This window comes from Morchella sextelata (genome assembly GCF_020137385.1).
Source record: "Morchella sextelata strain SCLS chromosome Unknown scls_1, whole genome shotgun sequence".
Taxonomy (NCBI): domain Eukaryota; kingdom Fungi; phylum Ascomycota; class Pezizomycetes; order Pezizales; family Morchellaceae; genus Morchella; species Morchella sextelata.
Window position 1 is genome coordinate 1,292,392 of NW_025408616.1, and position 24,731 is coordinate 1,317,122.

General features: G+C 45.1%; 8 protein-coding genes across 8 annotated transcripts; 5 read left to right on the forward strand and 3 right to left on the reverse strand.

Annotated features, from left to right (window-relative positions):
- Positions 1–3,314: 3,314 nt before the first annotated feature.
- On the reverse strand, positions 3,315–3,925 carry H6S33_000326 (uncharacterized protein; the record flags this gene model as incomplete). The annotated part of the gene is made up of 2 exons (XM_044831691.1): positions 3,315–3,586; positions 3,751–3,925. The coding sequence occupies 2 exons, from the start codon at positions 3,923–3,925 to the stop codon at positions 3,315–3,317; spliced, it is 447 nt and encodes a 148-aa protein (XP_044699885.1).
- Positions 3,926–5,319: 1,394 nt separating this feature from the next.
- Positions 5,320–6,067, forward strand: H6S33_000327 (uncharacterized protein; the record flags this gene model as incomplete). The annotated part of the gene is made up of 5 exons (XM_044831692.1): positions 5,320–5,354; positions 5,422–5,484; positions 5,642–5,683; positions 5,750–5,824; positions 5,914–6,067. The coding sequence occupies 5 exons, from the start codon at positions 5,320–5,322 to the stop codon at positions 6,065–6,067; spliced, it is 369 nt and encodes a 122-aa protein (XP_044699886.1).
- Positions 6,068–7,569: 1,502 nt separating this feature from the next.
- On the forward strand, positions 7,570–8,339 carry H6S33_000328 (uncharacterized protein; the record flags this gene model as incomplete). The annotated part of the gene is made up of 3 exons (XM_044831693.1): positions 7,570–7,717; positions 7,791–8,173; positions 8,232–8,339. 3 exons carry the CDS (start codon positions 7,570–7,572, stop codon positions 8,337–8,339), a joined length of 639 nt encoding a protein of 212 aa, XP_044699887.1.
- Positions 8,340–9,764: 1,425 nt separating this feature from the next.
- On the forward strand, positions 9,765–11,068 carry H6S33_000329 (uncharacterized protein; the record flags this gene model as incomplete). Its single annotated transcript, XM_044831694.1, has 6 exons — positions 9,765–9,804; positions 9,863–9,929; positions 9,982–10,031; positions 10,098–10,364; positions 10,427–10,622; positions 10,687–11,068. The coding sequence occupies 6 exons, from the start codon at positions 9,765–9,767 to the stop codon at positions 11,066–11,068; spliced, it is 1,002 nt and encodes a 333-aa protein (XP_044699888.1).
- Positions 11,069–11,570: 502 nt separating this feature from the next.
- On the forward strand, positions 11,571–12,432 carry H6S33_000330 (uncharacterized protein; the record flags this gene model as incomplete). The annotated part of the gene is made up of 7 exons (XM_044831696.1): positions 11,571–11,573; positions 11,667–11,736; positions 11,850–11,934; positions 11,999–12,054; positions 12,198–12,206; positions 12,275–12,334; positions 12,419–12,432. The coding sequence occupies 7 exons, from the start codon at positions 11,571–11,573 to the stop codon at positions 12,430–12,432; spliced, it is 297 nt and encodes a 98-aa protein (XP_044699889.1).
- A 561-nt stretch (positions 12,433–12,993) lies between these two features.
- H6S33_000331 (uncharacterized protein) lies at positions 12,994–14,476 on the forward strand (the record flags this gene model as incomplete). Its single annotated transcript, XM_044831697.1, has 4 exons — positions 12,994–13,138; positions 13,196–13,390; positions 13,451–13,672; positions 13,734–14,476. The coding sequence occupies 4 exons, from the start codon at positions 12,994–12,996 to the stop codon at positions 14,474–14,476; spliced, it is 1,305 nt and encodes a 434-aa protein (XP_044699890.1).
- Positions 14,477–14,910: 434 nt separating this feature from the next.
- On the reverse strand, positions 14,911–17,436 carry H6S33_000332 (uncharacterized protein; the record flags this gene model as incomplete). Its single annotated transcript, XM_044831698.1, has 10 exons — positions 14,911–15,209; positions 15,278–15,409; positions 15,992–16,095; positions 16,146–16,425; positions 16,490–16,559; positions 16,609–16,721; positions 16,777–16,930; positions 17,014–17,094; positions 17,156–17,287; positions 17,359–17,436. The coding sequence occupies 10 exons, from the start codon at positions 17,434–17,436 to the stop codon at positions 14,911–14,913; spliced, it is 1,443 nt and encodes a 480-aa protein (XP_044699891.1).
- A 1,620-nt stretch (positions 17,437–19,056) lies between these two features.
- On the reverse strand, positions 19,057–23,429 carry H6S33_000333 (uncharacterized protein; the record flags this gene model as incomplete). The annotated part of the gene is made up of 7 exons (XM_044831699.1): positions 19,057–19,190; positions 19,245–19,457; positions 19,514–22,436; positions 22,489–22,809; positions 22,864–22,969; positions 23,022–23,141; positions 23,224–23,429. The coding sequence occupies 7 exons, from the start codon at positions 23,427–23,429 to the stop codon at positions 19,057–19,059; spliced, it is 4,023 nt and encodes a 1,340-aa protein (XP_044699892.1).
- Positions 23,430–24,731: the final 1,302 nt, after the last annotated feature.

A 24,731-nucleotide genomic window follows, 5' to 3' on the forward strand; every position in this document is an offset into this window, starting at 1 on the left:
GTGCACCTATGGCAGATCTAGACCTCAGCTTTGAGGTCGGATTTAGAAGCACGACAATGCCACCACTTTTATAGCGCTTGATGCAGAGTGCCAGTCTTTCGAATACGCTCAACATTATGAGCGCAACGAAATTGGCCTTCCTTACTGGCCCTTATATACGTCTCCTGACTTGGACTGACCTTGAGAGGGGGTTTTATTGTCCGAAAGATATATCCCGGAAAACTAGATTGTAGTGGCCCTGAGTATAAAGCGTTTTTTTGTTAGTGTTGGACATGAATTGGCTTGAGGCAAACCTGGAGTTTGGCGTAATTGCAGGATCTCTGGGGCGTAGAACACAACATAAAATACATGTAACTGTGTATAAAAAATGCATGCAGTTAACTTTAATGGTGTTATATTACGGAATATTGAGACTTACCTAACCGTACCCACAGCCACCGGCCCCGCATTAGGACTATCTATGGATAGATTCCCACGACCCAGAGCTCTTCCCATGGTATATGGTCTATGCATATAGTTGAACTTAGGCGTGGACATGAGCTCAAGCAAACTCGGCTTATATTGACCACTAAGACTCCGGAACGCCTCACTTGGTGATGGGAATTGAGAAAGAGTTGATTGATCATGAGAAATACGAGAACTCAGAGGAGGGCGGCCAGCCCATTGAAAACTAAGACCTGGGTTAATGACGTTGCTGGAGGCCAAGCTGAGAATGGGTGTTTTTATGTATTTCTAATTAACAAGTCTCTAGCTTAAACTTTATTTTTTCCCTGTTGATACGTTACTAACACAGACATCCAGGCACCCCGAAAAGGTAACATTTTGCATAATTTGTAATATATCCGGTGATATTTGACCGGGTTTTTACCGCCTACTCCAGCAGATCGAATTAAGGATCGATTTTATGCAGAGATTTGAGCAGGCCTTTAATTGCGCCACTTGCTTGCAGGTGGAGATCTGGGATTTCCGTTGAGAATTCATTCACTTGGCGAAACGAAAACGTTTCGAGTATTACATGTGATATTTTGTAGGCACTTTATTCATCATAAAGATTGATAACAGCAGCGAATTACCATAGAGGTCCGGGCGCCGAGGAGACAGAACTAGAGCTCTACTAGTTGACAACAAGCCTCGGCCGGACGGAAGGAATCCGTAAAGAATTTTCCACCACGCTGTGTAATTCATATACCTGTTCTCTTGCTCGGATTGATGAGATTTATCATATCGAGATATCGTTCAGTACCTATCGCCCCAAGATCTGTGATGATTATTTAGATTCGGGCCAAGGGATTTCTCTGTCTGATGACGAAAAGGTATGCTGACCAGGATTCGCTATTACTATTAGGAATAGATATAAACAGACAGTCATCCCTCCATTGGTCCCTGACCGCCATCCTTGGTCCGTGAGTAATGTGAAACAACTCTTCAAAGCTTGGTATCCTATTTCTCATGTATCTTTTGTTGTTGCCGGCAAGGGCGCTGCTGAGCTGAAAACGGCAAGTGCCGTATCAAACAGTTAGTCTATCTGGAATTCTATCTTATCGTGTATTCTACCTTCGATTTTAAGCTAGAAGCAAAATTTCAAGGAACAAAATTCTCAATAACTCGGCCCATGAGATAGATGTAAATTGAAACGTCGATACAACTAAGGTGGAGGGATATGAGTGTTGTCATTCCAACCTTGCGCTCAATCTCTTAGAAACGGTTTGATAGGAGAATTTTATGAAGCTATTTTGTATGAGGAAAAGACTGTAATAATCTGGGCGAGTATAGGTGAAAGGGATTGGGCACGAGACTACATTTGATCACGATCCTAAGTGAAATTCACCGATAACAGATAGTTGAACTAGGTGATAAACTAGATAGAACACCGGCTGTTTCCACGTTTAGCCTCAATGTCAATAACTCTAGAGAATGACTCTCAGTGTTTGCCCGACACTCAGCCAGGGATGTTTCAAGTCCCTTAGTTAAAGATGTACCGAGTGATGGCCCATGACTCGCAACCACTAGAATTCCCATGACGTATAGTCACCAGATATACTTTCCCCAGGGTATTTCGTGCATGAGGAAGAATCCTATTAAAAATATGCTTCTCACAATAACGGGAAAGCTAGTCAGTGACTAACTTAGCGTCGGAGTAGCATGTGAGTTGGTCGGATGATCAGTCCAAGTACCAAATTGCAGCGGGTGAACTGTACTCTAAATAATCTATAGTCGGGGATTAGCTCTTGGCGTAAGTAAACAAACTGCCTTGGCGAGTAAGTCGTTGTTTAGCGAAAATTCTTGGTTGTTAATTAACACCGTTACAGTTGGACAGCAGCCATTTATAGTTTATAGTTGACACGGTTCTGGTAACTGCGCACGTGGCTAAGAGACAACATTTGTCTTAGCTTTAGTATGCTTTCTGTTGTGGTTAGATTTATAGAACCATGGAGCTCTCTTTATATATTCTTATAGAAGGCGCTGGCTTTGTTTGATTGCGAGTAGAGGGACCTACTGCTCAATCTACAAATGAAACCATTGAAGTAATAGCTCCGCTAAAGCAATAACTACAGGTGACTTAAGTGATGTCTTTATGCGTACCTATCTATGATCATTGAGCTCGAGTGCTGATCTCGGTCGATTTCCCTGGAGAAAATACGGGATGATAGGGACAAACCAGTAATCAGAAATTGATGGCATTGCCTATTCCAAGAGTATCTGCCAAAAAACCCGGTCGAAGCTTGCTCAGACTTGTATATACCCTGTGAGGTTTTAAGAAAATACCTATCCAATTAATACAAGAAAGATGAGGGGGCTTCAGTTAGTTTCACCAAGTTCTAAATACTAAACCCATAGTTATCCCTACATCTAACCATTTGATTCTATGATAGATGAAAAGGATACTCAAGAACATTGAAACACATATAACGACAATTTGTACGCACCTTTCTCAGACCTGGTTATAGTACCATGCCCGCTATGTGAATGTTCGCTGCAAACTTTTATATTGGGAAACAAAAACAAAAACAAACATCATAGATCAAGGAAGCTAACATTGAACAAAATGGAGTCAGAAACACCACACGCCACTGCCTTCCAAATCTTTTGCGGACTCGAGTGTACTTGTCGGGATGGAACTCGAGTGCTGAATGCTGTTTGGAATCTAAGAACTCTGAAAGAAAGCACGAAATAGAAAAACGCCCCACATAAAACAGAAACAAAAATAGCCTTCAATAGAGTTAGATATTGCCAAGCTCTTTCTTCTTCTCCCGATAAGCCTAAGATATACTCAATTTGGCCCGTATTGCGTGTGCGACCAATTCGAGCATCGACTACCGACTGACGCTGCTGCGGTCGACTGCTTCTTGTAGCTCAGGTCTACCCATCACCTTGAAACACTTGGTGGCCTCCTCGTAGGTCAACCAGGTGCGTCTCCGCTTGTGCATCTCCGGCCATTCCGATTCTTCCTTTTCCACCTTGAACTCAAAGAAGTAGTATAACGAGCGCTGGACCCGTTTTTCGGGCACTACTGGGCGGGGATCCTTGATTTCGCCGAGTGATCTCGTGACCTTTCCAGTGATGCCAGCTTCTTCCCAAGCTTCGCCTGTCAACGGAAAAGCGCATTGAATTAGCATTTTTTATTTTTTCTCTTTTCAAAATTTAACTGGAGGGCAGTGTCACAGCAACGTCGGAAAATAAAGTTCGGTTAACGTCACTCCCGGAGGTTGGGCGTGACATGAAGAAAAAGAAAAGAAAGGGCTTTCGTACGAGTTGCAGCATCTTCCGGATTGGCTTCATCCGTCTCATAACCACCTTTGGGCAAGACCCAGTGGTTCTTACGGTTTGTTGATTCAACGACAAGAACTTTTTTCTTATCTGACGAAACCGCTACAACACCCGCAACAAGACGTGATCCGTCGGGTGCATATCCTGGAAATTCCATAACGTGAGCAATGAGTCTCCAAGTAATTTAGAATAAAACGACAAATCGAAGGGCTCTGGGTTTGCGCTGAATTTTATATTGGCGAATAGGATACATACTTTGCTTGACTCTCCCAACGCGGGCCTGAAAAACTGTATCTCAGTATATGCACATATAGCAGTAAATGCCTTGAGTAGGAACCGACCTCCATGGATCGACTGTGAGCCATCTCAAGTTCACTTGGCCTTCACTACTAGGTGGAATAGAAAGATATGGGAAGTCGGTTTCAGTGGCGTGACCTTTTCCTTGTTGGACTTTTGTTGAAGGTTCACAAAGCAAATCCTATTCAGGTCGATGCACAATAAATTGGCAAGTGGGGCTGAAAACAATGCTCTTTTGTTTCAAGACGAGGGGGAGCTTGAGGGCCGGATGGTTCCCGGCGCGGCGGAGAGATATGTTGTGGACGAGGCGAACCGGTCAAGACGACAAAAGACTAAGAGGACAGATGGGATTCTCTATATAGCGAAATTTTGTCGCAGAGAAGAGAAAAGTTTCGTTGGTGGAACTACGGATCTGAAGACATCATACTGCGTGAAGGGCGGGTCCGTGGAGATGGCCATGAAGGGGAACGGAAAGGTACCTTCATGCTTTATACGGGGGAAGGAGGAAGGAAGTGCAACTTTAATCTTTGTGCAGCACGATGAACAACATCTGTTCCATTCGATCTCTTGCTCTGACTTCTATCCTCTTGTGCTCTATCAATATCCTCACACCCCTCGCCCTTGCACTGTCTTTGGTTTGATTTTTCTCCCCCCTCCACTCCTGCAACCCCCCCCCCCCCCCCCAACCCCAAACTCCTCACTAGGAACAACACGGCCAGTGAGATGATGGACAGCAAGCAGGCAGAAGCAGTCTGGTGCTGCCTGACGCTGCTTAACATGGGGAGTAACTGAGTGTGCCCTCAACTCCGTTCGAACGGGAAGGGAAGAACCTCGTCGGACGTGGGTTGGATTACCTTCTGCCGTAGTAGCCTGTAGGTTAAAAAAGTGAGATCGAACTGTCTTGCCTTTGCGCATGCCTTTGCGCCGCCGCCGCTCGTATGTACCCGCTAAGCATGATGGTGCTATGTATGGAGGGTCGACTCCAATCAAGCTACTCTGGCGATGGAAACGAGATGGAGGAATTGGCTGGGCAGTAATGCAAGCAGGGTTTAGAGATCTGGAAGGAGCGGTCTCACGAGAGCCCAATGGTAGCATTCATATGGGTTATGGGTGTGTTTTCAACGAAACGGCCTCGGGCTTGAGGTTCGAATTCAACAACAAAGAGGGGCAGTTTACTCCTAACAAGGATGAGGGTACCGCGGGGTCATCCGAGTTTGATTCTTTTTTTCGCTACCATTCGGTAAGAACCACGCGATGAAAAGAACAACAACATGCGTACATACATGTCGGTAAGTAGACGAAACTGCGATCTTGTTTGCTTTCCCCCGTTTCTTATTTCAACTCCTTTACTGTTAGTGATTGCCTTGGCACCATATATCTTGGTAGAGGTCTTATCTGGGGAAAGAAGGAATTCCAGTAGTATAAGCTCTCTCCCTTGTGCAACGAACAACGTGTGTGCGTTCTAGCTATTTTACTTGACACTTTCTACTGTTCCCGCAAACGTATACCAGAGCTGTATGTACAAGCAAAACAAATGCTCCGGGAAAACTGGATGGAATATTCTCCGCCACGATAGCTATGGTGCCAGGGAAACACCACTTGCAAAGGCTTACTTTCCGTTCGTATAACATAATACATCGAGGATTTGAATTGGAGAATTTAATCAATATTCGATCTACGTTAGATCTACAATAAAGATGGAGATTGAGCACATGTGGGAAAAATCAATAAGCACCGTAAGGATAGCTGGGGTTTACAGGTAGCATTATGAGCTCCTCGTGGTGTTTGACAATATTGTCTGATAGCCTTTAGACTCACATCATGGGCATATTCTTCCCCACTCATTAGCTACAGGCAGTCGAGGGAAGCCTACATATTGTGCCTTACCGCCACTTCTATCCCGAGCTTCCTCGATCTTCACCCCTCTATCGGGAATTCAAAGCAGCATCCAACCTCTTCTCACCGACATCCTCCATTTCTCGATCCACTATTGACGTTGTAGCCTCAACTCTCGTGTTATTACACCTCTTCCTCTTCATCAAGGGCCTTTCCCTTTCCCCCAAACCCTCCAAGCTCAGTCTTACCCGTTCCCCCCTCCAATTGATTTAATTCATAAAGCTCAACAAATCGGAAGCTAGCCCCCCCACTCGCGAGAACCAACCTATCTACATGTATGCAATGTCAAACGACGCACACGATCCTGTCACTCTCATCTCCTACGTGGGTACGTTTACATCTCTTTTCTCGTCGAATCGTTCAACCCCGTGCTCTTCATTATCCACTAGAAACATCCCAGCTTACACTCACCCCTCCCTGGGGCGGGGAGCAACACAGGTTCATCATCGGGTAATAGATGCGGTTACTGCAAGACATCCTTCGGAAGTAAATCTGCCAATTCCTTACCCTGCACAGCAACCCTGTCCAATTAGCTAGACTCGATGCTGTTGCGGTCTGATTTCTCTTATATGCTGCAGCACACATTGGCAGTAACCAGGACTAGACTGACAGCAACCCTGCCTTAGGTTGCTCTTTCTACCTCAGGGCACAAAAACTGTCCGTCCATCATTATGAGCTACTTATTAACCGTGGTTGGAGACGGTGAGAACGTCCGCTTAATTTCTTTATAATGTATTTTCTCGTGTTAAGAATTGGGCTGATACAAAATTATTACTGATGCAGAAGCGGCTCTTTGCTGTACAAACCGCATATGAAGATCACTTGCTGTCCTCAGTACACCATCAGGTAAGTTATCGCCAATAAACGGCAAATTTGCCTTGCCTTTATTTCCCGTACCAGGTTCCAGTGCTCAAAAAAAAAAAAAAAAAAAAAATAACGGGAATGCTTGTTGCAGATTAGATACCCATAGATTCAAGCCTTCACGAGATCAGCGCCAATGCTTGCATAAGTGGTCTCGATATATTCTCGGGGAAGAATATATACGAGAAGCGGCAAAACTGTTTCCCAAATCCAAGGAGTATGTTTGCTTTTGTTGAGAAAGTCTCTGACTCAGGGGAAAATCGAAAGGGCTTCGCACATAAATACTACAACCTATTTCCTGGTGCTGTGCATAGCTGATAACAAATGCGGTGTTCAATAGAGAAAAGAAGAAACAAAAAAATGAATTCGACCTTATTGAGAGTGTTCATGCCCCTGAATACTCTATAATACAGCACCAAACGCCTCCAGAGCCTGCGCACAGGCTAGAAATTAATCTCGAGGCATCTGACTTCTCAGAAGAAAAGTATGACTTGGATTGCTCACTGGTTTTTGTCACTCCTTTCCGACAAGAAATAGATACATTACCTTTATCAAGTCCTCAAGTCCTAATTCACCCTCAGGTACGCGTTATTTGAAAACTATCAACGAAATATTCACAAGGAAGATACTTCAGAGAACGGTTTCAGGCGGTTTTTGTGCGCATCACCATTAACGTATCCTCGGAATTCTGACAAGAAGCTCGGCTCATTTCATCAATGCTATCGCGTTGATGGACGGTTGGTAGCAATGTCCGTATTGGACTTATTGCCAAACTCTGTGAGCGGTGTCTACTTCATTTATCACCAAGACTACGTCAAATGGAGTTTCGGCAAGTTGAGTGCGTGTAGGGAAGCTGCTTTGGCGAAGGAAGGGGGTTACCGATATTACAATATGGGTATGTTAATAGATTGCTTTTCTTGTCGGGTGATAAAAGGCTATCCCGACACTATATATTGATACTTTTTTAGGGTATTACATACAATCTTGCCCAAAGATGCTGTATAAAATGGAATACAGTCCCTCTGATCTTTTAGATCCTGAGACATACGAGTGGAATCCTCTCAACGACGATCTGAAAAATCTCCTGAACAAAAGCAAATATGTTTGCCCATCAGAGGTCCGAGCTAGAATGCAGTCGGGTGACAATGTAGTGACAAATGATAAGGCGAAGGGGACTGAGGAACCAGGAGAGGAAGAGGAGGATGAAACAAACGAAGAGAATGCCGAGGTTCAAGATCCCGGTTATGTTTTTAAGACCAAAATGCCTGGTCTATTGACGGAGCGCCAACTGAAGGAATTCGATGTTGGGAATGTCAATATTGACGTTGCAGGCACCAGGGCACAAGCAAAGGTAATGAGGCATGCAATATCAAAATGCAGAATACTGAATCTAATTGGAAAACAAATAGGATCTGGTTGGGTTCGAAGACGATACTGTTATACACTCACTCCTAAAAGAGACTGTGGCTACAGTTGGAATAGAAGTTGCAAAAGAGATGATCATTACACTGGGGTAATTGATCGGCATTAATTATGAATGCATGTATGTATGATCAGTCGCCCTAACTGTGATTGAATAGGCTATCAGTGAGAGTCAGGAGTAAAAATGCACTTTGCGACCCATAGGTTGTTTTTCGGTGTTGTGTACCTACTCTACAGTTCGATACGAACATGCACTTATGCGTCACTTTTCTGGTTCCGTGTTGCATGTGCATGCACCATTCATGCACTTTCTTCCCAGATCCCAAAGATTACTGCGCAAAGCCAAGTGGCGTTTCATGCTAGTTAACTAGATATGTGTCAATCCCATATCTATTAATTCCTTCGCAGGTACCCGCTCGCGTGTGGGGTACCGCCAATACACAAGGGAATCCTCGGAGAGGACTCGAACGCGAGCGTTAATTTGATCCTCAAACTCAGTTTAAACATATGCCACGTACTATTCGATGCTATATTATCGAGGTTAAGGAATACGTTTGAAAAGAGCCAATTATATCCGAGTGATAACTTGTGATGGAGACGTTGAGAATAACGGTTCAACTCACCCCTGAAAACTGACAAAGGATAGAAGTCAGATAGCTTCCAGTAATCTCTTTTTATCTGCTGAAATAATGATCTTAAAAAACCTTTTTTTACTCCTGTCTCTCGATACGATATTTACAATATCAAAAGGTTGGTGGGGTCCACTCGAATGCATATATACATGTATGCTTAATGATTGGGCGCTATTATACGAGTAAGTGGCCGAGAAGAATATTCTTTAAAGTAACATTGCATAAAGAAATTTTTAATACTTATAATACTAGTATAGTCCACGTCCGGGTCAAGCTTGAATTTCCCCCTAAATATCGCCTTCTCCGATCAGGTTTGTAAATATGAATTGAATTTCCCCCTAAATATCGCCTTCTCCGATCAGGTTTGTAAATACATATGAGTTGATGTCACATAACATGGTCATTATTTATCCTAAGAGTGACAATGAGAATGATTTTAATTAGTTACGGATTTGTGTTCTATATCTCCCCCAAGACTCGAGAAAAAATATTTGTGATATGGCTGAGTGAGTATAATATAATGTTTGATACAAGCGACACCTAGGACCAAGGGGTGGGAATATAGTTGGGTCCAGGAAACATGCCTTTTTAAACGTTCTTCTATTCAAACGCTACCATAGTATAGAAATAGAGTTTGAATAGATATTTCCTAGGCTCGTACTCAGCAGCTAGCAGCAAGCTGCTCGAGCTCGTAGGGTATGGGCACGAGACTAGATATCAACATGTCAGGCCGGGTAAACACTTCTCTATATCTGGACCCTAAACCCTGCAAGCCTGCTCTGACAAACCGACTCTTGGCGAAGAGCCGCTACTCGTGAAGGCCTGCATCCACAGGTGTTTGCGCTCTCCTACCCGCATCCACATCCATCACTTCCAACTCCTTTAACAATGGATGACTACGACCAACTATACGGCTCTGATCGCGGGCGTATGTGCCTATCTAAAGCTAGAGAGGTCTAATCGGCAATGCTAACTAGTGTCTACAGCTCAAATCACCATTAAAGAGGCCGACAACAAGCATGCTCAGATTGTGTTGTCCAACTGCGACCTGGCGTATGTGGGACTCCCCCCGCTACCTCATAGCGTTATTAACATGTTTCTGCAGCTTCGCGAACTCGCTACGAAGGATTATGTTAGCTGAGGTTCCGACAGTTGGTTAGTTATCCGCATCACCGTTGTCTCATTGCCGACTGGTTGACTGACAGCGAAACGGGGTTCCAGCTATCGATACCGTGGAGATCGAAGCAAATACCTCCGTCATTCCCGACGAATTCTTATGTCATCGATTGGGCATGATACCGTTGGACTCAACCAACATCGATGATAAGCTCATCTACTCACGTGATTGCATGTGTGAAATGTACTGCGAGAAGTGCTCAGTCATCCTGACACTCCACGCCCGTTGCACTGGTGAGAGTAACGTCACGGTCTACGCGAGGGATTTGGTGGTCGCGGAGGGGGCACAGTTGGGATCTCCGGTTATTACAGGTACGTTAAAGAGGCGGCCACGTTTACGGCAATGTCAGCGCTGATTGCATAATGAATGACAGACAAGGAGGGCCAGGGAGCTATCATTTGTAAATTGAGAAAAGGGCAAGAACTCAAAATGAAATGCATTGCGAAGAAGGGGATTGCGAAGGAGCACGCAAAGTGGTCGCCTGTGTCGGCCATGGGCTTTGAGTACGATCCATGGAATAAACTCAGGCATATTGACTACTGGTATGAGGAAAGCGCAGAGGCGGAATGGTAAGGACATCATCCCATTCCCACTTTAAAACAAGTAGTGGACCATTCATACTCATCATAATAGGCCCAAATCCAAATATGCAGATTGGGAAGAGCCACCCGTAGAAGGCGAGCCCTTCAACTACGATGCTTTACCATCCCGATTTTACCTTGATGTTGAATCTGTTGGTTCCCTACCCCCCGATGAGATCATGCAGCAAGGGATCAAGTATCTCCAGGAGAAGTTAGCATCCGTTATCGACACTCTAGGCAATAAGAACGAGGGTGGCGATGGTTTCGGTGACGGAATGAGAAGCCCTGGACAGGATTACTCAATGAGTGGGATGGGGGGCAACGGAGGATACGAGACACCTTATGGTGCTGGCGGCGGCCAAGACGCTAGAACACCATATGCCGGTGGCTTTGGTGGAACTACTCCTTATGGTGCGTCGAATGGGAGATGGTAACGAAAACTATACGGTCTTTTTTTCTCTTTGGTTTGGGTATGACTGAACGATACAAATTGGCTTTTTAAACACGTATTTCCTTGAATTTTACCTTTTTTTGTACAAGAAATACGATAGTTAACTACCTTAGATTGACTATCGGAATGCCGACTTAATTTAGTGGGAGTAGGGCTGGTATCCGTATTCACTTATTGTAACATTAGATTTTAACAGGAGTAACTGGATTCTAAAGATTACGCCTAAGTACCTTGGGTCCGAGTGATAATATGTGAAAGAAATTCCAAAGGTTTATGCCAGATGATTCTACTGTAGGCTATGATATTGTATGCATTCATAGGCATCTTATTGTAATTGAATTATTGAATTTGTAATTAGGAAGATTAAGACTTGACATGGTGGTATGGGTAGGTGTGGCGCGATAGCTAAGCCACACTAGGCTCATTCCCTCACCGAGATCCACCGGACCGACATGCATTCAATTGATTGATTGATTGATTACTTCATGGTATGCATTCAATGGAAACATTTGTTTGTCAGCAAAGAGGGTTCTCCGAAGGTTTTAAAGTTTGATTCGAGTAATGTGATTTGCCCATCATAGTTCACACAGGAAAGAAGACATTGTCGAGTTATCATCGACTCTGACTCGTCCACATTAAAAATCACTCGAGGTATCTGATAATTATTATATGTTTACAATACTAACACGAGCCTCAACCTACACATAGGCCATTATATTCAGCGATCAACAGGGGATACAGCTTAATAAGAAAGCGGATTTAAGCTCGATTTGCAATTCGTCATCGTCCTGCTTCAGTCATTTCTCCTGCCAATACTCACAAAAGGCGTGTTTCAGAGTTTCAGCCAAGGTTAGTAGTACCGGGAACCTCGCCAGAACCGAGAGAAGTCACAGCGCACTGCGGGGAGAAACAGTCCTTTTGACTTTAAGGTACGGTCAGGGAGGGTGGCTGAGGAGTTCTGTCTACCGGGTAAGCATTACTGGTACCTGCGTTGCGCAACCCTGCTTGACATGATTTCCTTTCTTAGGCGGTGTTTGCGAAGATAACAGAACAAGTAATTATAAAGATAAATACTAACAGGAGAATTGAAAATTCAATTGATAAATTATCAGCAGATCTAGGTCAGATAGTATACCTGTTTGCTCTCTACATTTCAAGATCCGAACGTTGAGATGTCGGTCATTACCAGAGGCTCGGCAGTTTTCCCCAATCCGTCCTACGTCTAAACTCCAATCCTCAGAGAATGAGGGTTCGTAAAATCAATTAAATCCATCAAAAGTCATTACTATAAAGTTTAGAATCGCTTAGATTACCTTAATTGGAATTACTGTAGAGCCTCTCGAATAGTCTCGGGATGTTCCAGTCTGTGCCTCACCCGAGCTTTTTTTACCACAACCACCTCCGGTACCGGGCGAAGATTCGCCGGAAATCCTTACCAAAGCCTACCAATGTACCTGCGTACCTTTATGAACACCGGAAGACCCCCAAAGGCTTGCTAGGGTGAGAGTATTTTCCCATGCTCGCTCGCCTGGAGTTAGTTCATGTATAAATCTCAAACCACATGCTCATTTTCGGCGAGCTAGTGAACCGGTGATATGTTCCAACAATACACGTCCAAATTTTGAATAAAATGAAATGGAACTCCCCACCATAGTTTCTGTCCCCTTTGCATCTTCCAAACAATCATCCACCTACCTGCTTGCCTGCCATCTTGATTGATGCGCAACTTACATACAACCAACTAAGTCACTCATTTCCATACAGCTCGGCAGGCCGATTCCACGTTCTTTACTACATTCATTTGATTTTTCTTGCTATTCGGCTCTCTTTACTCAGTGCATGCTCTTCGGAGAAGAGTATTGCACCAGTCTTTAACATCCCTCTTCTTTTACTGTCTTTATCGCAATAATGTCAGACAACGAAGTGCCCTCTGTAGAACTCTACCCAGAGGTCATTGTTTTCGCAACCTTTATAATCATATATACCTGCGGTAGTGTGGCTGCAGCTGGATTCACACATCTTCTCTTTCGCTTAAATGGAAAACAAGTCGTCTGTAAGTTCTAACCACTTTTAGAGGAAACACATACTCTTGCTGATCCTGCATATACAGATGTTTCCTTGATGTCATTGTCTATATTCCTGCAGAATATACTCACAGTAACACAAGAGTCATTTTCAATAGCGCTTTGGCCACTGCTTCAGATCGAAACATACGAGATGAACTTGGAGCAGTGGCGCAATTCAGAGGCATCAATAGTTTATCAGACTTCGCCCAATGTCGCTATTAAGATCCTCTTCGAAATGAGTGAGTATATGAACAAACAATATTCAGACGAGTAAAAACAAAGGCTTACATGTAGTCCAGGAACATATTTCTTTAACGTTGAAAGTCTCCTGTTCTTTTTTTGGAGTCTCATGCTCTTTGTTTCCGTCTGGGAGATTGAATCCAGAGTACTCAAATCCGAGAAGTTCGTGGCAGGGACAAAATACTTCTGCTTCATACTTCCAATCTTTCAGCTTGTCCTTACGAACCTGGAGCCAATAATAGAGATCCCAACTCTTCATTTGATATTCGGAAATTGTACCAGTAAGTAACCTATACCCATCACCACCAACAATCTAAGTCAGCCAGCTAACATAGACACCAGTGGCTATAACCCTCACATTAGGCTGCATCTTCATGGGCCTCATTCTAGCACGCTGTCTCCTTGTCATGTGGACCTCCAACTGGACCCACAAAGTCCGCGCCTGGCGCGGCTACGACAACGGCCACGGAAGAAACCCGCCTGGTCACCAAACCGGCATCCGGCGCACAATTTCCAACGCCTCAGCCACTGATGGTGAAGACCGCTACATCCTCCTCCGTTTTCTAGCCGGATTCGCAGTCATTGGTGGCCTCCAAACATCCTACTTCCTCTCGCAACTAACCTATGCCCAAACCATCGAGGCCCTCAAGGAGCCCCTGGCACCACGCCCACACTTAGGCTGGACGGCCTCCGAGCAGCTGGCAGACTGGGCATTCTACCTTGCCAGCGCGTCCACGGGGTACCTGATGCTCGTTGTGTTCGGCACCACCCGCGAGTCTCGACGGCAGATACGCCGGATATGGGCAGAGTTTAGGGGCAAGGTACCGTATGGTAAAAAGGACGAGGAGTACATTTCGTTTAGATCGGATTCAAACAACAATACCGATATGCCGTATGATGGTCAAAGGAGGGGCTCGTCGCCCAGTAGTGGGCTGGAGCAGAGGGCAAGATCAAGGGAGATCCCGCCGAAGCCGATGACATTTGTGAGTTCGAGGACTACGCCGCTAGGGAGTCCAGATGGTGGTGGGGCGAAGCCTTTCTCTCCGGGGTATGCGGATGTGGACTTGAAGACGCCGAGGTTGTAGTGAGTAAATGTGGTAGTGCGATCATTGGCCCTTACTTGGCACGGGGAACAACTGCAGTACTAGCTTGACGTTGAGGATCTTTGGTTAGGTATCAAAAACCTCCTGTAAATATTTTTGCATTGCGATTGATTATGCTACCTATGGTTCTAGACATTGTCACACTCTTTTAGCGTTCTGGCGTTTTTTATTTGTTTTAACATTTTTTTTCTTAGTTGGGTATTTGATGGTTAAGGAGCAAGGTCCTTTGCGCTCGCTATCTTTGATATGTACATTTTCTATGAATGGGGTATGAACAATTTAAAGGAATATCTTATTTCTCATTGGAATCCTTAATTCTACACTCTACCATTACTTCATAAACCCCATGCCTGCCATTACCTGCCAAAAAACACAATCAAACCATTACCTTTCCCGACATAACAAAACTGGGATGATTAAACAAAAGCCTCCAACTCAGTCCCCATGAGTTCTCTAACATCACCCACGGCCACCCGGGCCGCTTTCTTCAGGAATGCGCGCTCATCCGCCTCCCGATACCGCTCCCAACTATCCAGTCCATCCTTGCTCGTGATCGCAAGCGTCTCATACCCAGATTTGATAACCTCACTAACCTGCTGAGGGGAAAGGTTCTTTGACTTTGTCTTTGTCTGGTTCTCGGAGATCAACTGATAGTAATGCTCAGATACCGAGATGAGCGTGGATATGGAGTTAGAGGTACGGTTTTCAAGGCCATCTAGAAAGGATTGTCTTTATTAGCCCTGTGTTTCTCCATTGGTTAGGACGATAGAAGGCGAGACATACAGGCATCTCGAAACTTGACAAGGACATCGCCAGCCTCGACAAGCTTGTAGAACAAGTCATCATACTCGGCAGCCCCCGGAAGAAATGCATCACCTACTGAAAGAGCCAGGGCAATAAGGTTTACAAGATCGTCTATGAAATTTAGAATACCGGGTAGATCTTTCAGATCTGATGCGTATGATGAGAAGAAGCGGATTAGAGAAAGAATACACCGCCAGAGCTCGGACCAGTGATATGCTAGTGAAAAGGTTAATATATTAACACCTATTGGGGGTTACTTTGAGTGACTTACTCAGGCGAGTCCTACTTCTAATGAGAAATGATACGGATCGAACCAATACTCCAACACAGGAACTATACAGATCAACATCGAGCTTTTTCCTTAAATTGTGGTTGATTCCGTCTACAACCGCGTCGATTATTGCTGTCAGTAGTGGCCGTTTTGTGCGCATCACGGGCAAGTGGGGTTGTTTTTGGCGACATAGGCGCACCAATGCCTTTGTTTCGTCACTAGTCAACCGTTTACATAATGCCTGGTCTTCTAGCAATATACGGATAACGAGGAGGTTTAAGCGAGCGTAAAGCGAGGACCGAGGAGAACGATGTGCATGATGGAGGAGGTAGGATGTGAGAGATATGTAAGAGCATATCGGTGATTCGCCTGTTCTCCCATATTAAAAACATTGCCGAAAGAGAATCCGATAGTCTGCTTACATTTAGGATCAGATTCCTGATAATTTACGAAGTTAGAAGCAAACAACTTGTTTGCATTGACAAAGTCATATGTCGCCAGCAAAAGTGCAGCCCTAGGCCCTGGTCTGTAATCACAAATTAGCTTGCTATGTACCAAAGATATTTAGAGACGTACAGCGTGTTGAATGATAATTTATGTGCATCAGGGTTTGTTGCCGGCGCAGGTGATGTTGATCGACTTCTTGGGCCGGCTCCGGATAAGATCGTGAGACCAACAAATGTAAGTACGTTATTGAATGACCACCCTTCTGGTAGATCGTCATGAATGGAGATATAGTCTGCTCTTGTTCGGACACAAGTGCTTCCTATTTCTGCCACAATCCTCTTTATTGTAGGCTCATTAACAAAATCGTCGAACCGCAGCTGATATGGGTTCTGGAATTCGAATTTGTTGTCTAGCATTTGTTAGCGGAATCGCCATCAATAACCTATTTATACCAGCAGCATATTTAAACCTACAATTAGCCAGGACTCCAAGCAAGACAAACGGCTCATAACAAAGTCCAACTGTTTCCGGGTCGTTTATATACTACAAAAATGAGCTTTAATATTCGAATCTCCCACCAATTTATACATACCTTCATAAGGGCCGGAAACAGATCCCGATGTGTAAAATACGATAATAATCCAGTTTGGAAGGCCCCGCAGGCTATGCACACAGCTACTTGTATGGCTTTCCGTCGCGCTTCGACTACAATATTATTTAATTAGACCACCTTATTCCATAATAGTTCAAAGTGCCGTACCACTACGTCCGCTCCTGATACACGTATCCAGCGAAGCAACAAAATCGGTAAATATTGAATCAACATTATCCAGCCCGGTCAGCAAAGAGATGATATCTGAGCTGAGATTTGTGTATTTCTTTGAGAGCACTTCTCGCAGGAATACGTTTAACGTCTGTGGTAATCGCTGTCAGCCCTCTTCGCAACACCCAACTTTACAAGTAAATTTTTAAAGAAGAAATCAACGGGTGCCCTCACATCCAGTGCAATCTCATCCGAAGGACTGGCGCCAGCTTTGACACAATTGACGGCGCGACAAAACAGCTGTCTTGTTTGCGGCTAACACCCGTCAGCCTCCCATTCCACACAAGCTTCCCCCTCTCCTGGAACCCATTCATACCTGCAGATGAAGCAGGTCATCTGGTGACAAAGGTTCGAGTATGGACCTCAGGCCTGGGGCATGGCACTTGAGCAAGAAGAACTCTGTCCAGAAACCCTCAGACTTCACTTCATCGTATTCCTCATCGTCCTCCTAAAAGACCTCCACCAGTTAACTTAATCTTGTGACTACCTTTGGCGAAGTGAGGATTGTCGAGCCCGTACCTTAAATAAGCCTTTGTAAAGCGATACGATTTTCGGTTCAAAGCTCGGACGCGGATCGAGTGTCAACGGGGAAGCCATGCTGTAAACCCGTCTAAAGGATGAAGTTCGGCGGTGACGTATCGGACAGATATGGCGTGTTTCTATCTAGGGCTGTGACTAAGGGTAGGGTCGTGCACTTCTGTTTAGGCGTTGTCTCGTCGATATAGCTGGGAAAGGGGCCTTGTTTGGTGTTTTTTTTTTCAACGGTGCATAAGGTAAAGTACATGTAGCCTCAATATATTTTAGGTTACCGTAGATTCCCTGCTTCTCGGTTCAGTATCCGGGACATGCAGAGCACGCGACAGCAAGGCAGACAGGCAGGTACATTTTACAAATGTGTACTCTAGGTACAGTACTTACCTGTAGTTCTTTCTGGGTCAATGGCGAACCTAGTTCAATGGCGAATGCGCACTTATTGGTCAATCAAAATCAGATCTGCAGAAGGACCTCACATTTGCGAGTATAAACTACAAGTTTCAGAAAGAGTCTGTTTGAAACAAAGAAGTAGTATCATGACTTAGATCCAGAGAAACTTTTGATAAAGAAATACATAACTGTGTATGCAGGATAAAGAAAATAAATCGGAATAGACGAAGCTAACGGAAATGACTACTATATATTTTTTAATAAGCTGGCCAGGCTTAACCGAACCACACTCTATGATTAGTGCCCAATCAGGCTATAAAGTACCGAGTCAGACTCTATGAAGTACCAAGTCAGTGAAGAATCATATTGCTCGGGATGCCGACAATTCTATGGAATATTTCTCCTGAAGACTACGCATTGGATACATGTACTCAAGGCTCCACACCAACAAGGGCCATTGGATCATAAAATTGTCAACCAGTACCTAGAGTACATACATACTAGTACTTGGTTATTGAATCTCTGTCTTTGGCTTGGTCGTTCGCTATTAACACCCAGAAAATACTGATATGTATATGTAGTGCGAACTCGTCGCAGCCTAATTTGGGGTTAGGGTTAAGGATTTAATTGCATACATGTATTTTATCATTATTAGAGCGTATTTACTAACCGTCAATTCTGACAATTGGCGCTTCGCCACTCTCCAAAGCGGCATCCACAAGTGCCATTTTGCGGCTTGCGTATTTCATATCCCTATGGAGGGGAAGTGTCAATTTTGCATTTTGCAACCGTCAATTTCGAAGTGTCAATTGTCAAAAATGACACTTAGTAAATACGCCCTATTAACAGACCTTACTACATGAACATTACATGTCGATTAAAAAACGATATTCAGCTGATCAGGGCGAAGACAGTTAATTGTAAGCCCACTTAAGCCCGAAGTACATACATAAATGTAGGTATATACTTTAGGAGTTTTACTTATTCACGTTCTAGAACAAATGGTGCTATTCATGTGCTCTGTCGTCATCCATCAACTATTCTTTACCATTAAATACACGTAGTTGATAGGCTAGCGGGACAGTTAATGAGGCTACACATATGTCCAATAGAAGGTAAAAAACACAAAACACAAAACACAAACCAAATCAGATCAATGCCTTTTACTTTTTTGAAAGATAAACCAGCTACTAGAAAGCAAACAAAACAGGCCCCCCCGGCCACCTGATATAAATTTCTCTATTGATCAAAATAAAAATAATCTTTACGTACTTCTTTTGCAGGATACCTACCCTACTCAGGAGTCACCTTACTCATTTCTATCAACCTCTTTACACCTGTCATCCATACGTTACACTCCGCAGTCCGGTTTGTGACAAGATCAACCTGAATAGAGTGTGCGGTTGCATAATCTCGGCCAAATAGAGCTACATGAAATTAGTCATAATCAACGAAACCAACATAAAGGCTTGAAAACAAACCTCTCGAGAGTGACAACATAGACTCCAAAGCTTCGGGGGAGAGCAACTCCTCATTATTAATATGATCAAACAGGATATTCAAGCGCTTTTCGGTATCCTTGACTTGTTTGGCGAATGCTGGAGGTGCCCGCTGTTTTACTCTCTCCAAATCTGCGGTCAAAAGCTCATAAATGGGTGCATATTGCGAGGGAATATGCGATCGGTCACCAGCAGCTACCATGGAGATTAATATGTCAGCGTAGAATTGAAAGGGTAGGACTTTGACTCACGGTATTTGGATGCTTGTGGCGCTGGTGTCTGGGGTTTCGGAGGTGGTGTCGGTTGTGCAGGAGGAGGCGGATGAGACTGCGGTGTAGGCTGAATATTTCCAAGGTGGCCATGCTGGCTTCCAGCAGGAGGTCCATATTGACCAGGTTGCTGACTACCAGCAGGAGGTCCATATTGACCAGGTTGCTGACTACCAGGAGGGGGCCCATATTGGCTAGGTTGCTGACTACCAGGAGGGGGCCCATACATACTGGGGGGCTGTTGGGGTGTGGGTGCGTATTGGGAAGACCCAGATGGCTGGGCAAAGCTAATCGGTGGAGGTGCGTACTGCGGTCCTGATGAAAGGCCGCCAACCCTACTAAGAGCAGCCCCTTGAGGCGGAGGTGGAAGAGCCGCATTTTGACGCCCCGGAGGGACCGACATTGGCGCCGCAGGAGTAGGAGCATATCTTCCGCTTGGAGGTGGCGGTGCGGAAGTGGTATATCCGGCATTCGGAGGGAAGCTTTGGTTCACTGGCGCACCATAAGGCCCAGACTGTTGTTGTTGCTGCAGAGCCGGCGATTGGGACCTAGAGTGCTGAGCAGGTGATGAGATACGTTGCGGAGGCAAAGCACCCCTTGGAGGAGGGGCTGTGGGCGCACGGGCCGGGAGTCCACCGAAACTACCTGAGATAGGCGGTGAAGGTTGCGCACCAGGAACATTGGGGAAGGGAGACGTTAGTGGGCCTGGTGTTGTAGAGGCCGCACGACGAGGGGGGATCTTGACAACCTCAGGAGTATCATTCCAGTTACCTACATCCTTTGTAGCCCTGGATGGAGGGGGGATTGAAGAGGGGACAGGTCTCTGTGGGGGAGGCTGGAAAGTTTGGGGTTGGCCATATTGCTGGTACCCACCACTACCACCACTGCCAGCGCCGTAAGGACCGGTAGGCTGATTCATCTGAGTTGGTTGATACATATTGGGTTTATTGTAAGCTTGAGTTGTCGCCTGAGGGGAATAGTTTTGATTTGTAGGTGCCTGAGGGGTGTAATTTTGGGTAGTGGTGGATGTATTAGGGGTATAAGGGTTGTATAGGGCCGTGCCGGCAGGAGTATAGATGTTTGGGGTCTGAGCGGGAGCTTGGGGCTGGTAAACATTCGGTGCGGAAGTTGCTTGCATTGGCTGCGTAGGTGGGTATGGAGATTTAGTTGTGGTACGCTGTTGGGCGAACGCACTAGTGATAGGCTGCTGTTGCGGCTTCCCTCCTGTGACTGGAAGAGTAGCAGTTACGCTTGGGATTTTTCCAGAAGCTTCCTTTACGCGGTTCCTTGCTACTGTGGCTGCAGGATATTCAATGGGAAGAAGGTCGAGATATCGAGCCGCAACCTCCAATTGCCCTTGGGAGGCAACGATATCTGCATACTCGCAATACTTCTCGTAAAGGGCTTGCAACTTCCAGTTTGCAGAGAGACTTTTTTCCTCATCCACAAACTTCACTGCTTCCCTGAAGACAGTAACTTTCTCGATGAAGCTTTGGAGAGAGCGGGCATGCACCGAAAACGTGGAATCTCCGTCGTTTTCCTGCAGACCCGACCTTTCGTTTTCTTGATACTCTTCGATCCAGATACCAACGACCTTCTCCAACTTTGAACCTGCCAGGTAGCAAAAGGCGGCGTGTTTTCTGGCCTCCTTGTCGCCCCGCCCTTGTCGTAACTCGTCTTCAAGGCGATCACCCAAAGCCTCACAAAGGTCCGTAAAATCCTTTTCCTCCGCAAAACTGCAAAGTGAAACCATAACTTCCTTCCAGTTGGCCAAATCCGCATTATGCACAACATCCCACAGATTTTTTCCAACAATAGATGCCAAAACCCGGAGATAGTTTGGTCCTTTAACCTTAAAGTATGCTGTCTTTACCTTCTCGATGCACTTCTCACCCCCACAAATAGCAAGCATGAAGGCGTCCGAGATACGGTTCTCCGCCAAGCAAATATCCACAGCTTTATCAAATTGTCCCAGGACAACTGCACGAGTGATCTTTTTGTCCGCTGCAGATTCTTCACCAGTAAAAATCTGGAAAGGATTGTTTGTCTTGGCATTATGAGTCGATTGAATTGAAGAAAGATCGGCGAGAAAGTTTTCCGACTCAGCTCCAGTATCGGCAAAGAATGAAGACAGTCGCTTGTCGTCGGCTTCCGCAGTCCCTGAGATCTCGCCATCCGCTTCTTCGCCATTAGTGTCTTTAGCTTCTGTCTCATTCTTCAATTCTGCTATCTCATCTTCGTTGAAGCCGAGATACTCAATCAACTTTTCCCTGGTATCCTCCTTGAAAAGCGTTCTTAGAACATCCCAATCTGCCTTCTCTTGGTCCGTCTTGGCATTCTCTACTTTTTGATCACATATTTTTTCAAGATTACCCTCCTTCAGCGCATTTTCAAAACTTTCCGTTTCGGTATTGACACCAGAATCAACCGCAAACTTTGAAATCTTCACAATAGAGTGGGACGTTTGTCCTGTTTGGGCTTCTGAAGTACTGAAGCTAATCAGTTTACCACCAAATCCAAAGGAAGCACCCACGGGTACTCGAAGCCAATTGGGCGGTTGTTTGAGAGTAAATGATGATGTTTGAGCATTGCTTGCTCTGCTGAAGAAATCATCAGCATCTCCGGCGGAGCCTGGTACCTCCGGGGAAGCACTCGGGTTTGTGTTTTGAAGGGTTTGAATGACAATTTTCCCGTCATAAGAGGCAGTAGCAGAAAGCCCTGGATTCCGAGGATTCCATTGCGTCTTGAAGGTCCAGTTGGTAACAGTGGGGAATTCGCCAAGCATTTCTCCAGTCTGCGGGTTCCAGCAAATCGTTCTATTGTCTTTGCCGCAAGATAGGAGCAAGTCTGTATCTTGCTTACACCACGCAAGCGACAAAACACCAGCTTGGTGACCCGTAAGAGTCTAAATCACCTCATCAGCACTTGCATTATGAATCACGAAGTTTTTCACGAACCCTTTCTGGGGCATTTGAATTCCTCAGGTCCCACAATTGAATAACCGGGTTCGTATCGTCCAAAATAGCTGTCATCAACTTCGTTTGTGTCTCGGGATGCCATGCAACTGAGCTAACTGCTTTTCGGTTGAATTTGTTTAACGTGAGTGACTCTTTCTTCGTTTTTACATCCCACACAGTAAGGAATCCCCCGCCTCCTCCAGTAACGAGAATATGGGGAACCTTCTTGTTCCAATCCAAGCAATCAAAGTCATCAGCCCTAGCAGCCCTGTTGCCGAGCTGGAAAGGGCTCTCTGTGTTGTTGAGATCCCAGACAAAGAGCTATCGGGTTGCGTTAGTAACTTACTCTGTAAGGGGATTGTCGGGGGCGTATACCTCTCCCTTCGCGCCAGCGGTAGCGAGAAGCTCAGATTTGAAAGGGTTGAATTGAAGGGCCTTGATAGCCCCGCTATGCTTGGTTGTTCGCGAGATTAGGGGATCACTAAACATCATTATTAGCGGGAAATCCTTCAGTGGGTAATCAGTTAGCATACTCGCTACGGCTTAGCAATGCATCAGCGCTCCACAAATCCAAAGATCCGTTTTCCAAAGCTCCAGCAATGATTCCTCTTGGCCTTTCAGTTGATACTCTTCCCCAGGCAATATCGTAGAACCTTGAATCCCCGGTTAGTCAAGTGTTCCTAGACAAATCCCATACCTAGGGATATCCTTAAAGGTTTCGAAACAGATTCATACTTGCTATCGGTATTGATAGACGCTACCGGTGAAAGTTCACCCCCGCCCTGAGCATTCTCTAGATCAAGGTCCCACAGCTCCAAAACCGTATTGTCGGAAAAATCAGCGGAGACAGCTCCAGCCTGGGTACCGGTAGCAATGAAGGGCGCGGCCTCAGGGGACCATGCAAATGCGGCCGTCCTTTGGATATCTCGTATTCTGGCCATCTTTTCTTTTAGATGCGCTCCCTTTCTCGCTGTTTCGTGGATTCGTAGATTGAGCTTTGGGTATTTCTGTGGTATTTCTAGCGAGTAGATTAATGGTATGACGTACAAAGGATTGTGTTGAGATTAACGAAAAGATATTGATAGAGTTGCGAAGAAGGAGTGCCTGGCGAAGTGCCAGAAGTGATGATGGTGGGATGTCTAGGTGTTCTCTTTTTCGAGCAGCGACTCGCTGAGGACAGGTTGTGGGACACGAATGAGCTAAGACAAGGTTGCGCCACGCATTGACCGATGTGATGATGTGGCTAGTGTTACTATTTAGAGCCCAACCAAGCAGATGTGGGGAGAGATAAGTGCAGAAGCTTATATTAAGAAATTACATGTAATCAAAGGATATATGTGCTCGATCATAAATATAATCTATAACTACGCCGTTCTTATTCTATGCCACCACTCTCCTTAATAACTTCCCAAAAACACCCCTCACTCTTTCTGGATTCTCTTTCAGGGTTGTGTAAACCACCCCACTACTCAACGCAAAAATCAAAGTTTCTATCCAAAGATACTACATAACTTAAATTAGTAAACAATATGACAAGCGGAGGGCGTAACGCCTACTTCTCTATTATATTTGCGAGGGAACAAAGTCGCAAGGGCTTTGGGTGCCATAAAAAATGCAACCTCTGTTCGACGGTGAACAGACTCTATTAAGATGCTCCAGCCACATGCCAGACTTCCCACTCTCACACAGTAGTTATCAAGGTGTATCTGATCAATCCATGGGAGAACATAAGGCCCTAGTCTAGTCCGCGTTAGGCAAATCGCGTACCAAAAGCTCCCGACAAATGTTCCGAGAAACGCAGCTGATTTAGCGGAATCTGCAAGGGCCCTCAGTAATGCTTTGATACTGGGATTTCGTATCCTGACAAGGAAATTTAACCCCAGGTACATCAGAAACCCCGCTTTCCATGCATTCCAAAATCTGTATATGGCATGAGCTTCACAGCTGGGTGAGTAACCCCCATGGACTATCTATAGTGACGCAGAATTCATTAAACTCCAGATTCTTGGTGGATAAAGTGTGATTGAAGTGCTCCTTTTTGTAACTCAACTTACATCGCAAGGTATTGGTTTCGTCAAAGCAGGGTCCCCCCATACTTTGGGTAGCCCTAAATCCTCGCACATCGATTGTAGCAATGGTGCTTGTCCTGTATCTTTGCCATATACAAAGACTCCAGCTCTTATACGGCGTAATGTTTCTAACAGACGACTGTCTGCATCTGCTATATCGGTAATCCATTTGTT